This window comes from Fistularia commersonii, chromosome 3 (genome assembly GCF_037954325.1).
Source record: "Fistularia commersonii isolate RoL2024-O1a breed Wild chromosome 3, RoL_Fcom_v1.0, whole genome shotgun sequence".
Taxonomy (NCBI): domain Eukaryota; kingdom Metazoa; phylum Chordata; class Actinopteri; order Syngnathiformes; family Fistulariidae; genus Fistularia; species Fistularia commersonii.
Window position 1 is genome coordinate 10,422,072 of NC_141286.1, and position 17,371 is coordinate 10,439,442.

A 17,371-nucleotide genomic window follows, 5' to 3' on the forward strand; every position below is an offset into this window, starting at 1 on the left:
CCTGAGGATGAACCTCTGAGGAACGCTGGAGGTCAAACCCCTGGTTTAGGGTAGGTTCTTCACCCTGATTTGAGTCTGCTGCTTCTTTTCTCCGCTTCGCTCAGACACACACTTTCCACGACACACACACACTCTCTCTGTCACACACACACCCATTAATCAAAAATGAAGCAAAATAACGATTACGGGACACTCCTTTTAACCTCACATCACCTTCATCTGTAAACGCTCACACACACACACACACACACACACACACACACACACTCCTCCATCCTTTCATCTTGTCACTGAAAGCCACTTTTTACTCCTAGCAGCTCCTTTCATCTCCTCTTTCTCAGCCTCCATCGTTCCACCCCTTCAGCTCTGTATTAACCCCCTACCCCTCCATCCTGCCACCACCCCTCCCCCCACACACACACACACATAAAAACACACTAACACACCCACATTCTCCACATTTATACCTCCTTCCCCCGTCATACCTAATTTCTCAGTTTTGGTTGCGCCATCTCTCAGGGGAATCCATCACCACTGCTCTTTATATATATATATATATATATATATATATATATACACAGACACACACACACACACACACACACACACACACACACACACACACACACACACACACACACACACACACATATATATATATATGTGTGTGTGTGCGTGTGTATATATACACGCACACACGCATATATGTATATATATATGTTAGTATATATTTCTGCAAGAACTTCACCCGTCTTTACTTGTTTAATTCAGTTCTGCAAGTAAGGAGTCTCCATTTCCGCCTGGTTCCTGCCTGGGTTCTGTCAATGTTCTCCGTCTTCAGTCCAAAAACAGTCAGCAGTCTTACTGACGACTTTAAATTGTCTGCAGGTGTGAATAACATTTCGATTGACAGCTGACATTTTGATTGACAGCTGACCTGACAGCCAACAGCTGAACATCCCCGGGTAAACCCCGCCCCTCTGCAAGACTTGGAGACACCACACTTGCCAGCCGTTGCTACGGACCCTAATCTTCTTGGAGGTCCATCAGCCCATCATGTCCTCCTGGATTGGATGAAGATGACGCCGGTGACGAAGATGGAAGGAGATGCATCTGGATGATCCCGGCACGTGATCCACCTGGTCCAGGTGGATCGCCACCCGCGACGTTCTGCTCCTCGCCACCACAATTCCATTTCTGCTCCGTTGCCTTGGTGACCACACATATTTACATGAGTGCGGCTCCATGACTCACACCGCTTTCAATGAATTGCATAACATCATTGTCTAGCTGTTGGTGGACGATGAAGGTCTGCAGGCTGATACCAGGAGCTGCTGCGTCCCATATTTACGCCGTACACAAAAGAGTGACACAGGTCACACAGGAACCTAAAGCCCTTACCTCTCAGAAGCTAAACACAGCAGGATGCCAAAAAAGTTAATTAATATGTCTGCCTCTTGCCATGTGGGGCTAACCAAAGCTAACCAGAGCTAGCAGGAGCCAACCATGGCCATTACTGTAATCAATTCATATGTCTGCCTCCAGCCCTATTGAGCCAGCCTAAGCTAACCAGATGTAGCAAGAGCTCAGTAGAACTAACCAGAGCTAGTAGGAGCTACCAGGGGGCAACCATGGCCATCGATGTGAACTTTAAATGCCTGTCACCAGCTGTGTGAAGCTAGCCAAAGCTAACCAGAGCTAGCAGGAGCTTACTAACCAGAGCTGGCAGAAGCTCACTAACCAGAGCTAGCAGGAAATAACCAAAGCTAGCAGTAGCCAACCATGGCCATGAATATGATCAATTAATATCTCTCTTAATATGTCTTTTATTATACCGCTGGTTATATATCTCCCTAGACATAGCAGCTTGCTGAAATTAATCAGTATCTAACCAGAACTAGCCAGACCTAGTGGGAAATAATGCAGGGGCTAACCAGAGCTAGTGGTAGCTAGCAGGAGCAAAGCAGAACTAACCAGAGCTAGCATGAAATAACCAGAGCGAGTAGGATCCAGCCATAGCCATTAATATGATCCATTTGAATGACTGTCTTTAGTCCTATAGAACCAGCCCAAGCTACCTGCACCTAGCAGAAGCTTACCAGAGCTAGAAGGACCTAATAGGAGCCAACATGCTAACCAACCGCAACCTGCTGTGTTGCATGTTAATTCTCCATGCGCGACCCAGTCATTGACAGCCAGACACAGTCCTGGTTTAGCCCCGCCCCTCAACCGAAGACGACAAATAACGAAGTTGTGTGTATGTGTGTGACAGTAAGTGTGTGTATGCAGGTCACACATAAAAAAAAAAAACTTTCGTTTGAGAAAGGTCATTCTTGTTTGTGTAAAAGCTTCACACACCGTGCGTTTGTGTTCATTCAGCTGACGGGCCGAGGATTTTTTCCGGGTTATGGTGACCGGGTCGCCATGGCTACGCCACTGATCTGAGAACATGCAAGAAACCATTGTGACATGTAATTAAGGCGTAAGTACAGCAGAAATGATGGCAACACAAACTCTTCACACACTCGATGGCGTCTACAGATGTTGGGAGAGCACACATGTTAGGAGCATGCACGTGGGCCGTGCATAGCTAGATGTGACACTTATGCCAGGACAGTAGGTGAGACAGGTGAAGGGTCAGCTGTCAATCACAGATCACAAACCTTTCACCTTCAGATCCACACCTATGGACAACTTCAGTGGACGAATGATTGGACTGAAGACAGAGAACCAGAAGAACACTGGCAGGACAGCATGGAGAAAACCCTGGAAAGAGGAGAACATGAAGAGAATCCAAGCATTAGGAGAACATGGAGAGAACCCTGGAAAGATGTGGATTCCTCACAAAGAGAACCCAGGCAGGAACCTGTGAATGTGTGCACCCTCTGAACGGTGCTCCAGTCTCACCTCCGCTACTCAGGGCCTCTTAACTTCCTGCTGACTTCTTCTGATCACACACACACACACATATACACACACACACTCACACCCTGGCAGGGTGCAGACACTAATGTGTGGCTCCCCTTCCTGGCAGCTCCAACCTCAGCATCCTTCTACCCAGATCGTCACCATCCCTCTTCTATCCATGTCCAAACCATCTCAGTGTATCAAGAGCATCTACCATCTGCCATCCCACTGATGGTCTCCTTCCTGATCCTCCTCCCAAGGAGGAACCTCAACATCTTCACATCTGCTGCCTCCAGCTCTGCTTCCTGTCTTCTCCTCAGTGTCTCCAAACCCGACACCAAGGCTACTCCTCACCTCCATCTTCTCCACCTTTCCTTTCGTTCTGGATGATGCTCTTTTCTTCCCCTGCTCTAACCAACTTGTTTGTCCACCTCTTCTCTACCCTCTTCACTGCTCTGGACTATTGACCCTCCGTACTTATCGTCCTCCATCTCCAATCCCTGTAGCTTCGCGGTTCCACTTGGGTTCTTCTCATCTTCAAACGTATTCTGTCTTTCCCCAGCTAACCTTCATCCATCTCCTCACTAGATCATATCTCCACCTCTCTAGACGTTCCTCCACTTGCTCCCTGCTCTCACCACGTCACCTGCAAACATCATGGTGCATCAAGGTTCCTGTCCACAGATCTCAGGCATGTCCTCCTTCTTCTCGCTGACGTCCTCCAGGACTCTGTTTCACCCAACCGATGCATCTGCGCCGCCTGGAGCTTCAGTTACCTGGAGGTTTTGTTCAAATTTTGCACGGAAACGCTTGCAAAAAGGGAGCACTTTCCCCACAAACGCACTCACGTGAAGATGCGCGTGGGACATCCATCGTGGTCTTCATCCAACATCCAGCAGTTTCTCTGATGACACTCCAAACCCAAATGCTTCTTATGCAGTGGAGAGCAGCAAGCCCGCGCTCCCACTCCACACACTGCATGGGTTTATTGCACAGGAAAGGAAAAGACTGCAACATTTGAATTAGCTGCTACTATTTTATCGATATTTTATTTCTATCAATATATATATATATTTCACTGAGAATTCTCTATGATATCTCTATTCAGCCAAACCTCACTGCATAAAGAGATAAATTATGCAAATACCGACTCATCCATATTATTTTACATATTATCATCCTGAGGACATGTATTTGCAAACAATCTAATGCAAACAATCTAATAAATACCAACATGGTAATGTTGGTATTACCAACATGGTAATGTTGGTATTTATTAGATAGGGTTTTATTCAGACGGTGAGATGAATTAACTGGAAATGGTTAATTGATTGCTGTAATAGAGGGAAAGTAAAATATTCAAAGCCTCTGCTGCCGCCTCCTGTCAGGCTTTGTCGGTGTTAAAGTTTTTGCATGTTAGTCGTCCGTCTATAATTTTCCGATATATCTACGCGCAAGTGAACGCATCAAAATTAGCGCGACTCCTATTGGCCAATCCGCGCCCCCTGCTGATGACGTAGTTGGATCCGCTGATACTGGAGGAAACGTGTAGAGGAACGTAAACAAATCCTCCCGGCAACTTTTCGGTCTGTCTCTCTGTACTTGTCTATTTCTTTTCAAAACTCCCATGATTGTGAAACTCTTATTTTGTTCGTTTTAAAACGAGAAATGTTACTGTAACACAGAAGTTTATAAATAGAGAAAATATTGCTTACCAGCGCGTAATGCTAGCGCTAGCTAGCAACGCTGAAGTGGCGTGATAAGCGCGGAGGAGTTTGGATGACCGAGACGGACGCCGGCGGGCCGATGGGCTCAGTCCGCTGGGCGTTTCGCTGCGGGTCGTGGAACCCGAGCAGGTCCGAGTGGCTGTTAGCCGCCCGGAGCGTGCAGCCGGAGGAGAAGGATAGGATCGGGGAGTTCGTGTTCGCGAAAGACGCCAAATCGGCGATGGTCAGTGCACAGACATAAACCGCCGCCGCCAGGCTTACTCTACCTAGTCTGTCAAATTGAGGTAAAGTAGTCTTCCCCCCTTGGTTTCTCAGGCCGGCAGGCTGCTGCTGAGAAGGTTCGTGTGTGAGAAGCTGCGGATCCCCTGGGCTGACATCCGACTGGGGCGGTCGCCGAGGGGGAAGCCCTACCTGGTTGCCCCGCTGGAGGTACGGCTTCCATAATGTTCTTCATATTTTTCATAAAAGTGAGACAAAATCAGACTGTTTTTGTGCTGGTTGAGGGTGTGAGAGTGACAATACACCTTTACCCATCCAGATATATTTTGAGATGCACTTTAGATGATTTGCATTAAATGAGCTTTAAATGTGATGTTGACCAGATGTAGAATTCTTCTGGATAAAGATGGAGGCAAATCTGATTTTACTCAGTTTGACCTTGAATGCTATTAATTTCCTCGATCTGTGGTTCTTGTCTTGCTTCCCTCCCCCTCCTTCTCCTCCAGCCAGCCCCGGAGTCAGGTCCTGCTCCTCAGGCCTGGGGCTTCAACATATCTCACCACGGTGACTACGCGGTTCTCGCCGCAGAGCAAGGAAGACAGGTCGGCGTGGACGTCATGAAGACCACAATGCCAGGTAGATGCACGATCAAAAGGTCCTTTTATTTTTTCTTCTGTTCAATTTTCATTAACTCATAGAAGAATTGGCAGCAGAGCTGAGCTGGAAATTCAAGCATCGCAATTCAAAATCCTAAAAGATCTTCAATAAACAGTGTCAGAATAATAGAATAGATTTTCTTTAACTATATATACATATATATACATATATATATAAAATATATTTTATAATAATATTAATAGTCTTTATAATATAATAAATGTCCTGCCCCCCTCAAGACAATAATTTTAATTGCGGTGTTTTGATAGTTTGACCACTAGGTGCTACTGTTGTCATATATTTGCTAGGGAATGGCCAAAACTGTGTGTGTGTGTGTGTGTGTGTGTGTGTGTGTGTGTGTGTGTGTGTGTGTGTGTGCCCGCACACCCTGTTTTAAAGAGAGTGTTTGCACCCCCACCCCCTACCCCTCCAGGTAGCAGCAGCGTGCAGGAGTTTTTCCGCATCATGACTCGACAGTTCACGGCGTACGAGTGGAACGTCATCCGGACGGCCGGCTCGGAGCGCCAGCAGCTCAGCGCATTCTACCGCCACTGGGTAGCCATGGCAACCACACTTCCCCGCTGTCACATTGCATCACTGCCCGTCCCCGGAGGCGACGCTTTGTGTGTCTATTTGTGCGGACGTCTGTTTGTGTCTTTGTGTGTGTATGTGTGAGAGAGAGAGGAAGATAACAATGCGGATGTCCTTATATATCCGCTGCTAACTAAATCTGGATTATTTTCTATAATGCACACACACACACACACACACACACACACACACACACACACACACACACACACATAGATGTACAGCTGCCGAGCAGAGATTCAGAGGGCGACACAAAAACGTCAAGCTCTGATTGTCGCCACACTGTTGACTAATAGCAGAGCTCAGCGGTTGCCATAGCAAGTAGCCTTTTAATACTGTTATTTTGGCTCATTTGCTGTCGAACGGGATTGGTTATGCCTGGACACACAGACACACACGTTCATGCACAAGGTCTATTCCCTGTAACAGTAATACATGCATGCATAAACCCCCATCTCTTATTATGTGTAAGTTTTTTTTGTAGCTGAGCCAAGACGCACCTCACACACACACACACACACACACAAACACACATAACCTGCTGGTGCTGTAATGCAGTGTCTCTGAGCCCTCAGGGTTTCTCTGCCTTTCCCCCTCCAAGGCCCTGAAAGAAAGCTTCATAAAGGCCATCGGCACGGGGCTGGGCTTCAACCTGCAGAGGGCGGAGTTCCACCTGCTGCCGCCACCACTGGCGGAAGGTCGGGCACTGTGCTGCACCACCCTGCATCTGGATGAGGAGGAGGAGGAGGGCTGGCTGTTTGAGGCGAGTTTCTGGGATTTAAAGAAGTGAGATTTAAAACTACCGAGTCGTCCGTTTCCCCCAAAGCCGCAGCGTCTGCGCTAGCTTTGGGCAGTGGGCGCGGTTAGTTTAGAAAACGTGGCCATGGCTAGTTGGAACGGAAATTGTCTCAAGGTGTGAGGGGAGCTGTTGTCAGTTGCTGTCAATCAAAAGTTGCTGAGTTTTCTGAACAGACTCAATCAGGTAGCCAGCATGCTAACATTTGTCGCTAGCTACCGTTTTTAGGTCATGTTTGTTTACCCTCTGAACTGTGGCTCTTGTGGTGCGTTCAGGTGCCATCAGTGTGTTTTACAGATCATGTGGTGTGCGATCTGAGAGTGGTGAGCCCTCGGTCTACACAAGGAGCTCTGCGGGTATGAATCTGAGGTTTATCGACACCAGCAACCACAGCGGTGGTTGTTTAGCAAGTCCGCTAATCAGCAAAGGAATTCCCACATCATGGCCAGCATGACCTCGCACTGACCTTGACCTCCTGACGCAACGATTAATCATGCTGAGATGACGCCTGACCTATTCCCCGAAGGGCCGCCTGCCTTCACGTTGATATCTCGGCGTCGCCAGGGACCAAATATGGAACACAAGCAAGATGGATGGACAAGGTGCCGCTGGCGCCTCACGTCCTCACACTCTAATCCAAGAAAAACAGTCAAACCAGAGGTTGTTTCCAGACTTGGAACGCCTCAGATGCACCGCAGTCCACAGCAAAGCTGCAGTGAATGGGTGACATTAAGGTGGACGAAGAAGCCGGGGCCAATGAAAGGCCTTTGTTTCTATCAGTTGAAAATATCGAAGCAGATGTCGGAAAAGATATCGAAAACGGATGTGGGAACAATTACAGCATAAGCTATTGAAATAGGTGTCAGAACAGATACAGGGACAGATGTCGAAACAAATATTTGAACCGTTATTGGAGCAGATTTTGGAACGGATATGAGAACAGGTGTTGGGAAGGATATTGGAACAAGTACCAAAACAGATGTCATAACAAGTATTGGAACAGATATCGGATTAGTCGTAACAAGTATCGGTATAGACACTAAAGTAGATGTTGGGGCAAGTATCAGAACAGGCATTGGAAATATCGGACCAGGTAAGATATCAGAACAAGTGTTAGAATAGGTATCACAACAGATGGAAGAATGGGTGGTGGAACAGATGTCGGAACAAATATTGGGGTGATTTTGAAACAAGTACTAGAATCGATAATGTATCAAGAGCAGTTGTGGATCAGGGTGTTCAGGTATCTATTCCAGGTTGTCTGGGTGGAGGAGGAGATGGAGGTGATGTGCTCCACTCCTCTTCAGCTCCTCAGGAAAGCATTTAAGTGATTGACAGGTAGTCTTTCAGAGAAATGCAGCAGAGATCCTGATCCTTCTCCAGCTCTACACCCCCAGGACGAGATATCTGAGTGCTCCTCTCCACCAGAGAAGGAGAACCATGTTGTTTCTCTTCCATGCACCACCCTTTGATCCCCCCCTCCAGCCTATTCCCCTCCAGGCTGATTTGCTGAGGGTTTAGTGATGCGGGGGTTAGCAAGTGGCTGCTAAAAGGTTACCAGTGGTTTGAGAAGCTTGATGTGTCCCTTGCCTCCATCTCCACTCCTCCACCTTCCATCTCTCTACCCCCGAGGAGGAATCCTAATGCTGTTTCGTTGTCTGTGTTTTTGCGCCTGGGAATAACCGCTCAGTCCGTCACCTTGACCATTACTTATTTACATAGTGAGCCAATCACAGCTGGCCCCGGGGCTCAGGGGGACGGGGGCTTAACCCCAGCCATGTCAATCATGTAGAGACATCCAACTGTATAGTACTATGTAAGCTAACGCAAGACATCAAGACGCCTTTGCCCTAAATGTGTGTGTGTGTGTGTGTGTGTGTGTGTGTGTGTGTGTGTGTGTGTGTGTGCGCGCACACATGGTTGCAGGAGAGTCTGCTGGACGCTGACCACAATGTTGCCGTCGCCCTTGGACCAGCAGATACACTGGTGAGCTCCACCTTTGACTTCTAGAACTTCACTCTTCGTCGTCGTCGTATGACCCCTCCTCCTTCTCACTCACTCACTCCAAGATCCAGAGTGTGTGTTCTTGAGCCCACGAATGTCAGCACCCCCCCCCCCACTTCCTTTTCTGGCTCGGTTGTCGTCATGGCAACAGTCGTGAGGGCTGTCAATCAAGGGCAGTCTTAGTAGTACACTGCATCCTAGTCTGAGCAGTGTGCAGTGCCCTCGCAGGAGGCAAATTCCTAGTTGTACAGAGTGTCCAAATAGTATGCAGAATCCTAGTCTGAATTTCAAAGGAATTTCCCCTATGGGGGCATCAATAAAGTTTATCTTATCTTATCTTAACATTACGCAGTGTCCTAATGGCAACAGGTCCTTAAAGGTGGTGACGCCCTAGTAATACCTGAGTCTGAGTAGTATGGTGTCCATTACTGTTAGTTAGACTTAGCTTATTTATTTAGACTGCATCCTAGTCTGAATTGTTCATAGTCCTAGCAGGACACAGAATTCTCATTGTACCACATACTGTACATGTGTTTTTATGTTTTCCTTGTAAAGGTGGTCCTCACTTAACGACGCACTTGGTTAACAAAGATTCTGAGTTACGACGGGCTTTGCAATAATATTAAAAAAATGCGCGGAATGCATTTGCAGCAGAGCTGTGAGTGAATATGTATTGTGCGCCCTTACCCTTGCTTATAGCTGACCTATATTCATGCAATCTAAACATTAAAGGAAAAAATAGAACGGTAAAAATGGGCAATATGTTTGCAAATACTGTACAGTGGTACGGAAGAAACAGTGTATCGCTTAACAACAGACCCCTTGGGACGTAACCCTGTCGTTAAGTGAGGACCACCTGTATACATGTTGGTATCAGACTGACATTACAGAAGTCTCCATCTCCTTCCCAGCCTCCTCTCCCCACAACCACCCCCTTCACCCTGCTGACCTTCTGCGACCTGGTGGCCAAGGCTTCGCCCCTGACTGAGGAAGACGCCGCCTACTGGGAAAGCTTTGCAAGAAAGGCCGAGGCCCCATCACAGCAGAGGGACAGTCCCTAGAGGGTCAGCGGGGCATCATGGGGCCATAGTGAGAGGAGTTAACAGTGCCCCACCAGGCTGCGAGAAGAAGAGCATGACTTGGAGTGTCACCAGGGGATACTGGAATTCCTGGAGATCCTCCAACACCTGGGCGCTATATTAACACCCCCAGCGGCGTGGAAAATGAACTGGAGCAGCTAGCTGGCAGCTAACACCAGCTCGAGGGAGTGAACTCCCAACTTCTTGACCTTCACTTGTATTTCTTTACATACTGGAGAAGAAGGAGAAGGCGGAGTGGGAGGCACTCTCCAGGGAGGTTCTGTGAAGTTTGGTGGGGGGGGTCAGCAAACTGCTTTTATTTTATTAGGTATTTATCAAACGGACATCTTGGAAAGCGTCCCGTTCAGCAGGGATTTGGGGAGAAGATATAAATCCCGGTTCACTGCTCAGATGTTTCCCTGTCTACACTCAAATCCAAAGCCAAGAAAGGGCTCGTGAAGTGCGACCCTTTCAAAATAAAAGTCTCTCGTGTGGCATTAGTCTGCTGGTGAGTCAAAATATGGGTGCTAAGAAGGGTCAGCCAAGAAGAAGGAAAAGACACCGGAGGTCTTTTCCGGTGTCAAAGAGGGCGTGAGTGGTTGTATGTCCCTGTGACCCTATATTTGACATTTATTTGTAGCGCCTACTTGTTCCCTAATGTATGAAAAGTGCTATATAAACAAAGTGATTGATTAATGGATGAATTTGGATGAATTTTGAGTTAACGAGACCCATGAATTGGTTTAAGATGCATCTTGTCAGTTTCTAATGAATACTACAAGGCTGGCTAACTAGCTAATGGAAGTGGTTTTCCAGGGTCTCACCATCGACTCCTGTTTTGTATTTCTTGATTTAAGTGAAGAACATTCCAGCTAAATTGCATTTCTATGCATTCTGAGGAAGCAGAAGAGCCTCACACTGTATGCCAGTAATCACCAAGGAGCTTCGAAGGGTTTGCAAAACAATGTTCATGGTTTTATCTAAAGCTTGTGTACTAACTGAAGCTAAAAGCTACGTCTGATGGTACATCGACTGAAGGGGGGTCTTCCTGTGAGGACTTGTAGAGATGGATGGATGAGAAGCTGAAATATACTACGTTTTTAAAAGACATGGTGTGTAAAGCTGTATTTTTCATTTTCCTTTTATTTTTTTTCCAATATTTATTTATAAATACATGTGTCAATTTTCATACATACAAATAGAAAATACATTCATACATTCTTTCGGTCATGTACAGAGGAGGGATAGTGAATATATTGGTAGACGGATGCTGGAATTGGAGCTGCCAGGCAAGAGGTCTCCAGGAAGACCAAAGAGAAGATTTATGGACGTAGTGAGAGAGGATATGAAGGTAGTTGGTGTGAGAGAGGAAGATACAGAGAATAGGGTTAGATGGAGAAAGTTGACTCGCTGTGGCGACGCCTGACGGGAAAAGCCGAAAGAAGAAGAAGATGTATGTATAGATACATTCTTTTTTCATTTTTACAATTCTCTTCATTCATGCATACAAACACATTGTAGCGCAAAACTCATACATATACCCACTGACAGCCATTGACCAACATGTTTACTTAGCTTCATAATTACATACAAATATGCATACATATGTACAGAAATATGTATTACCTTAACATAAATGCATACATAATTTTGTTTGTCAGTTTTTCTTCTTACATACACATACTTAAAAACAGACTTTCAAACACAGCAATATTGTTTCATACCAACATATATACATACATATGTACATAAGAACAAACACATACACATATGTACAGTAACATATATTCACACATAGGTATAAATTACAAAATTAGTCATTTTTAATTTTTACACAATTATAAAAATATCATTTCTTTAAAAAATTCATAATTAAAATTATTAGTGTACATACATGCATGCATGCATACATATTCATCAGGGATCAGCTCCAAGCCCCTTCTTCTTTGCAGTGGTGATGGACAGGCCGACAGATGAGGTTAGACAGGAATCTCCATGGACCATGATGTTTGCAGATGACATTGTGATCTGTCATGAGAGCAGGGTATATTATATGTAACAGATTTTTCACAAATACTCATTGTGATTGTATATATGAGAGAGAGGGTTGACCTGAGGTCTCAGGTGGAGTTCAGTCTGTGAGGTCACAGCAGAGCAGTCAATCCAACGTTGTTGTCCTCTTTTGTTCTCTCAATCTTCCATCCCTTCTCCTCCCTCACACACGCACACACACACACACATATATATATATATATATAGATATATATATATATCTATATATAGATATATATGCAGTCATGTCCCTCCAGCTGGAGTGTAATGTTTTACCTTCAGAAGATCCTAAATCTGGTACTGAGCGTGCAAGGAGGTGTCAGGGTTCGGTGAGAAACCATTTTGAGCGGCCTCCAGTTCGCCGACATCTCAGAGAGCGAACCCCGAGAGAGCGCCGCTGGCGAAGAGTGCCGACAGTCCGGCCCGAGGCAGGAGATCAGACAGCGCTGAGCCAGTCGGCGGGGAAAAGTGCAAAGCTTCCCCTCCAGGCGTGAGCCTCATCCAGACTTGTCTCCTCGAACACTGTGTTTACAATTCTCGTCTCCTGTTGTTATGGCTGTTAGCCGTTAGTTGAAGAAGCTAAGCCGTTAGCGTACACCCTGCAGAGTTCTGTTGTGATAGTTGTTAGCAGAGTTCGCTGCGGGCGAGACCTCAGGGACTTCCAAACTGTTCTACCTCCGTGTTCAAACCCCAGGAGAGTGCTGACCCCCCCAATCAATCACCAGCTGCATTGATCTGTCCAACCGTTCGTGACTTCCATTCTTCTTGCGCACTCTCCTGGATGCATCTTTTTGTAACCCCGGTGTCACTGAATCAATATCAATTGCACAAATCTGCAGCTACCAGATGCGCAGTCAGGAGCTAGTATACCGCAGGTCAATTAAAGCTCAGTCAGGTGGGTTCTCCGGGGGGGGGCATACAGGAAGTTCTGGCCCCAGTCTGGTGGACCTCCTTTCGGCTTCATCAAGGTAGCTGCGAGCCTGCTAACAACCAGATGGCCCAATGGTGCAAAGGAGCAGTGGCCTGCTAGGTGCATGCTAGCCAGGCCGAGTGTTTTGCACGCCTGTTTGCACGTGTCACCCGCTGCTGAGTTTACCTTTCCCTGCTTTGGGAAGGAGCCCTCTGCGGCCCAACATGTAATTAGAACCTCACGCCACATTTCACATACACACAAACGCGCACGCAAGCACATGCATGATTAAAACTGAAGAGCACACTCAGTGGATGTACATGTGTTAATATTTCTGACTGGCTGCGCGCGCACATGCGCGTGTGTGGGTGCGTGTGTGTATTTTGTCTACAGGGATCAATTAACACAATTTCACATCTATTATTTCATGTATTTATCAATAATGCAGAATGTAAGTAGCTTTAAATCCAGCCAGGGATGAAGATGGAGAACCTGGAGAGAATCCAGGCAGGGGAACCTGGAGAGAACACACAGGGAGAACCAGTCAATGAGGCTGCTCACTGGCCCCTTGCCAGCCAAAACACTGGCTGGCAAGAGGGAGAACATGCAGAACTTGATGCAGAGATCCCACAGAGGTACGGGGAGATGATAGAGTCTATGTGTCTTCATGAACTGGTTTTTGGGAGGAAGATGGAGAGGCTGGAGAGATCCCAGTCAGGAGAAAATGGAGAACCCAGGTTTGGGCAGAGACCCCTAACATTTTGCAAATGTGTTACCATGTAGAAGAGGAGAAAAGGGCTGATCTCAACGCACACACGCACACACACGCACACACACAAACGATATCCAGGATGTGACATTTGCTCACCACAAGGAGCCTGAAGACACGTTAGCACAACTCGATCGCTGCTGCCCTACTTCCACCGTGGATCTGGGGCATCTACATCCAGCCAGCGGTATTAATTCAGCCTAGTGTGTGTGTGTGTGTGTGTGTGTGTGTGTGTGTGTGCGTGCGTGCGTGCGTGCGTGCGTGCGTGCGTGCGTGCGTGTGTGCATGTATGTGTGCATGTGTGCACTTTCCCTGCCATCTGCACAAAGTCACCGCAGCACTGCAGGCGGATGTGCAGCAGCAGTGGGGTGGCAGAGGGCAACCTAGCAGAGATAGCGGCAGGGCGGGGGTTGTTAGCCAAATGCTTCTTCTTCTTCTTCTTCTTCTTCTTTCGGCTTTTCCCGTCAGGGGTCGCCACAGCGAGTCAACTTTCTCCATCTAACCCTATTCTCTGTATCTTCCTCTCTCACACCACTACCTTCATATCCTCTCTCACTACGTCCGTAAACCTTCTCTTTGGTCTTCCTCGAGACCTCTTGCCTGGCAGCTCCAATTCCAGCATCCGTCTACCAATATATTCACTATCCCTCCTCTGTACATGACCGAACCATCTCAGTCTGGCTTCTCTGACCTTCTCTCCAAAACATCTAACATGTGCTGTTCCTCTGATAGACTCATTCCTGATCCTCTCCATCCCGGTCCCTCCCAAAGAGAACCTCAACATCTTCATCTCTGCAACCTCTAGTTCTGCCTGCTGTCTTTTGGTCATTGTAACAGTTTCTAGTCCATACATCATCGCTGGTCTCACCACTGTCTTGTACACCTTTCCTTTTATTCTGTCCGATAGTCTTCTATCACATTGTACCCCTGACACTTTTCCCCACCCATTCCAATCTGCTTGGACCCGTCTCTTCACCGCTTTTCCACACTCTCCGTTGCTCTGGACTGTTGACCCTAAGTACCTGAAATCCTCCAGCTTCTTGATCTCCACTCCCTGTAGCCTCACCGTTCCACCCGAGTTCCTCTCATTCACACACATATATTCTGTCTTGCTGCGACTAACTTTCATTCCTCTCCTTTCCAGAGCATAACCCCACCTCTCTAGATTTTCCTCTACCTGTTGTCTGCTCTCACTACAGATCACAATGTCATCCGCAAACATCATGGTCCATGGAGATTCCTGTCTAACCTCATCTGTCAGCCTATCCATCACCATTGCAAACAAGAAGGGGCTCAGAGCTGATCCCTGATGGAGTCCCACCTCCACCTTGAACTTCTCTGTTACCCCTACAGCACACCGTACCAGTGTCTCACAGCTAGCATACATGTCCTGCACCAGTCTAACATACTTCTCTGCCACTCCAGACTTCCTCATACAATACCAGAGCTTTGTTAGCCAAATGCTAATGGGGGAAAATGTAAATAAATGGAAGACGGTTAAGGTGGAGGATGCTTTTTGGGGATGTTAGATCTCCTAAACATGGAGAGGCTGGTGCAGTTGAAGCATTTCCTGTTTTAGCTCCACCTCTTTAGCTCAGCAAACAGGTAGCCTGAGGGTCTGCATGCTATTTTTTCTTTTCGCACACACACACACTCACAGGCGCAATCAGGAAGTGAATCCTCCACTGACACTTCGGTCAACCGTACATGCATGCACACACACGCATACACTTTCAGAGTAACATGGATCACACCATTTGTGCATTAAGCTTCCAAGTAAATGCGACCACCAGATATAGGAATGTGTGTTCATTTAAGTGTGTGTGTGTGTGTGTGTGTGTGTGTGTGTGTGTGTGTGTGTGTGTGTGTGTGTGTGTGTGTGTGTGTGTGTGTGTGTCTGCCTGCTCTGCAGATTAGATGATGTGTCTTAACCAGACACCGTTAGCGACACAAATCCCCAGTTCAACATGGATGCCTTGCCAAGCTCTGGTCATCCTTCAGACCTCCTGTCTGGCAGCTCCAACCTCAACGTCCTTCTACCCAGATCTTCACCATCCCTTTTCTATCCATGTCCAAACCATTTCAGTGTGACTTTATCTCCAGAGCATTTACCATGTGGCATCCCCCTGATGGTCTGCTTCCTGATCCTCTCCGTCCTCCTCACTCCCAAGGGGGAACCTCCACCTCTTCACCTCTGCTGCCTCTGGCTCTGCCCCCTGTCTTCTCCTCAGTGTCTCCAAATCAGATTCCATGGTTGCTCTCACCTCCGTCTTCTCCACCTTTCCTATCAGTCTGGATGATGCTCTTTTCTCCACCCATTCCAACCTGCCAGCACACATTTCTCAACATCTTCTCCAAGCTCTCTGTTGCTCTGGACTGTTGACCCTCGATTACTTATCATCCTCCACCATCTCCATCTCTGTTCCCTGTAGCCTCACCGTTACGCTTGGGTTCCTCTCATCCACACACATGTATTCTGTTTTGCTAGGACTAATCTTCATTCCTCTCCCCTTCAGCGCATACCTCCACCCCTCTAGATGTCCCTCCACCTGCTCTCTGCTCTCACTGCAGATCACAATGTCATCTACAAACATCATGGTCCACGGAGATTCCTGTCTAACCTCCTCTGTCAGCCTGTCCATCACCATAGAGAACAAGAGGGAGCTCAGAGCTGATCCCTGATGCACTCCCCCCTCCACCTTGAGTGAGTGCTGCATTTGTAGCACTCTTCAAAAGAAAATACTGCATCTGGGGTACTCTTTGAAAGCGGATTCTGCATCTATAGCACTCTTTCAGGACAAATACTGCATCTGTAGTATTCTTCAAAAGCAAATACTGCATCTGTGGTACTCTTTGAAAGCAAATGCAGCATCTGAAGTACTCATGCAAGGCAAATACTGCATCTGGAGTACTCTTTCAAGTCAAAAGCTGAATCTGGAGTGCTCTTTCAGGGCAATTGCTGCAAGTGGACTACTCTTTCTTGGCACCCTGAGCTGTGTTTCCTTAAAATATGGGGTAGTCTCAGAGTCAAAAGAAATGGACCTTCCTCCTCCCTATCAACTTCCCCCTACCAACTTCCTGCTTGCTACCTCTCATCCTCCTGAAAACAACCCCAAAAAAAGGACCCAAAAACGAAAGGTCATACGTGGACTCACAGGATCCATGGCACTCGCAAATACTCCCGGAGAAGTTCTGCTCCTTCAGTGGACCAATAGGATGAGGCTGACCTTCACCTTCAGCCCTTGAAGGTTAGAAGGCTCTTGGAGCTTCTTCTCCAGCATGTGGACTGATGGACGTGCAGTCACACACGCAAAAACGCAGACGCAGATAGCTTGTTGATTCAGCTGAAGGAGCAGGACAAGGGGGCTCAGAAGGTCGGAGGTCTGAAGGCGATGTAAACTCGATGCACGTACGTACATGAGCTCACGTTCCTCTGAGCAGAGGAGGAAGGCGAAGAAGCTGAGAAGGTGGAGGAGCAGTGGAGGGGGGAGAACATTCCAGTCCTCCGTCACCACTTTCATGTGCCGGTGATTCATACATCTCACGTCATCTTCCTTATCTCCAGGATTTATGATCTACACTGAGCCGCCGCCGACAGGCGTCACGTTCCACCGCCGTCTGGACGGGAGACAAACGAGGCCCTCTGGACCTCTGGACTGG

The 17,371-nt window shown here is 47.3% G+C and overlaps 1 protein-coding gene across 1 annotated transcript; it reads left to right on the forward strand.

Annotated features, from left to right (window-relative positions):
- The first annotated feature begins 4,420 nt into the window (after positions 1–4,420).
- aasdhppt (aminoadipate-semialdehyde dehydrogenase-phosphopantetheinyl transferase) lies at positions 4,421–11,088 on the forward strand. Its single transcript, XM_086143622.1, has 7 exons — positions 4,421–4,857; positions 4,950–5,063; positions 5,360–5,489; positions 5,944–6,065; positions 6,703–6,864; positions 8,824–8,883; positions 9,813–11,088. Exons 1-7 carry the CDS (start codon positions 4,687–4,689, stop codon positions 9,960–9,962), a joined length of 909 nt encoding a protein of 302 aa, XP_085999748.1. The 5' UTR covers positions 4,421–4,686; the 3' UTR covers positions 9,963–11,088.
- The last annotated feature ends 6,283 nt before the right edge of the window (positions 11,089–17,371 follow it).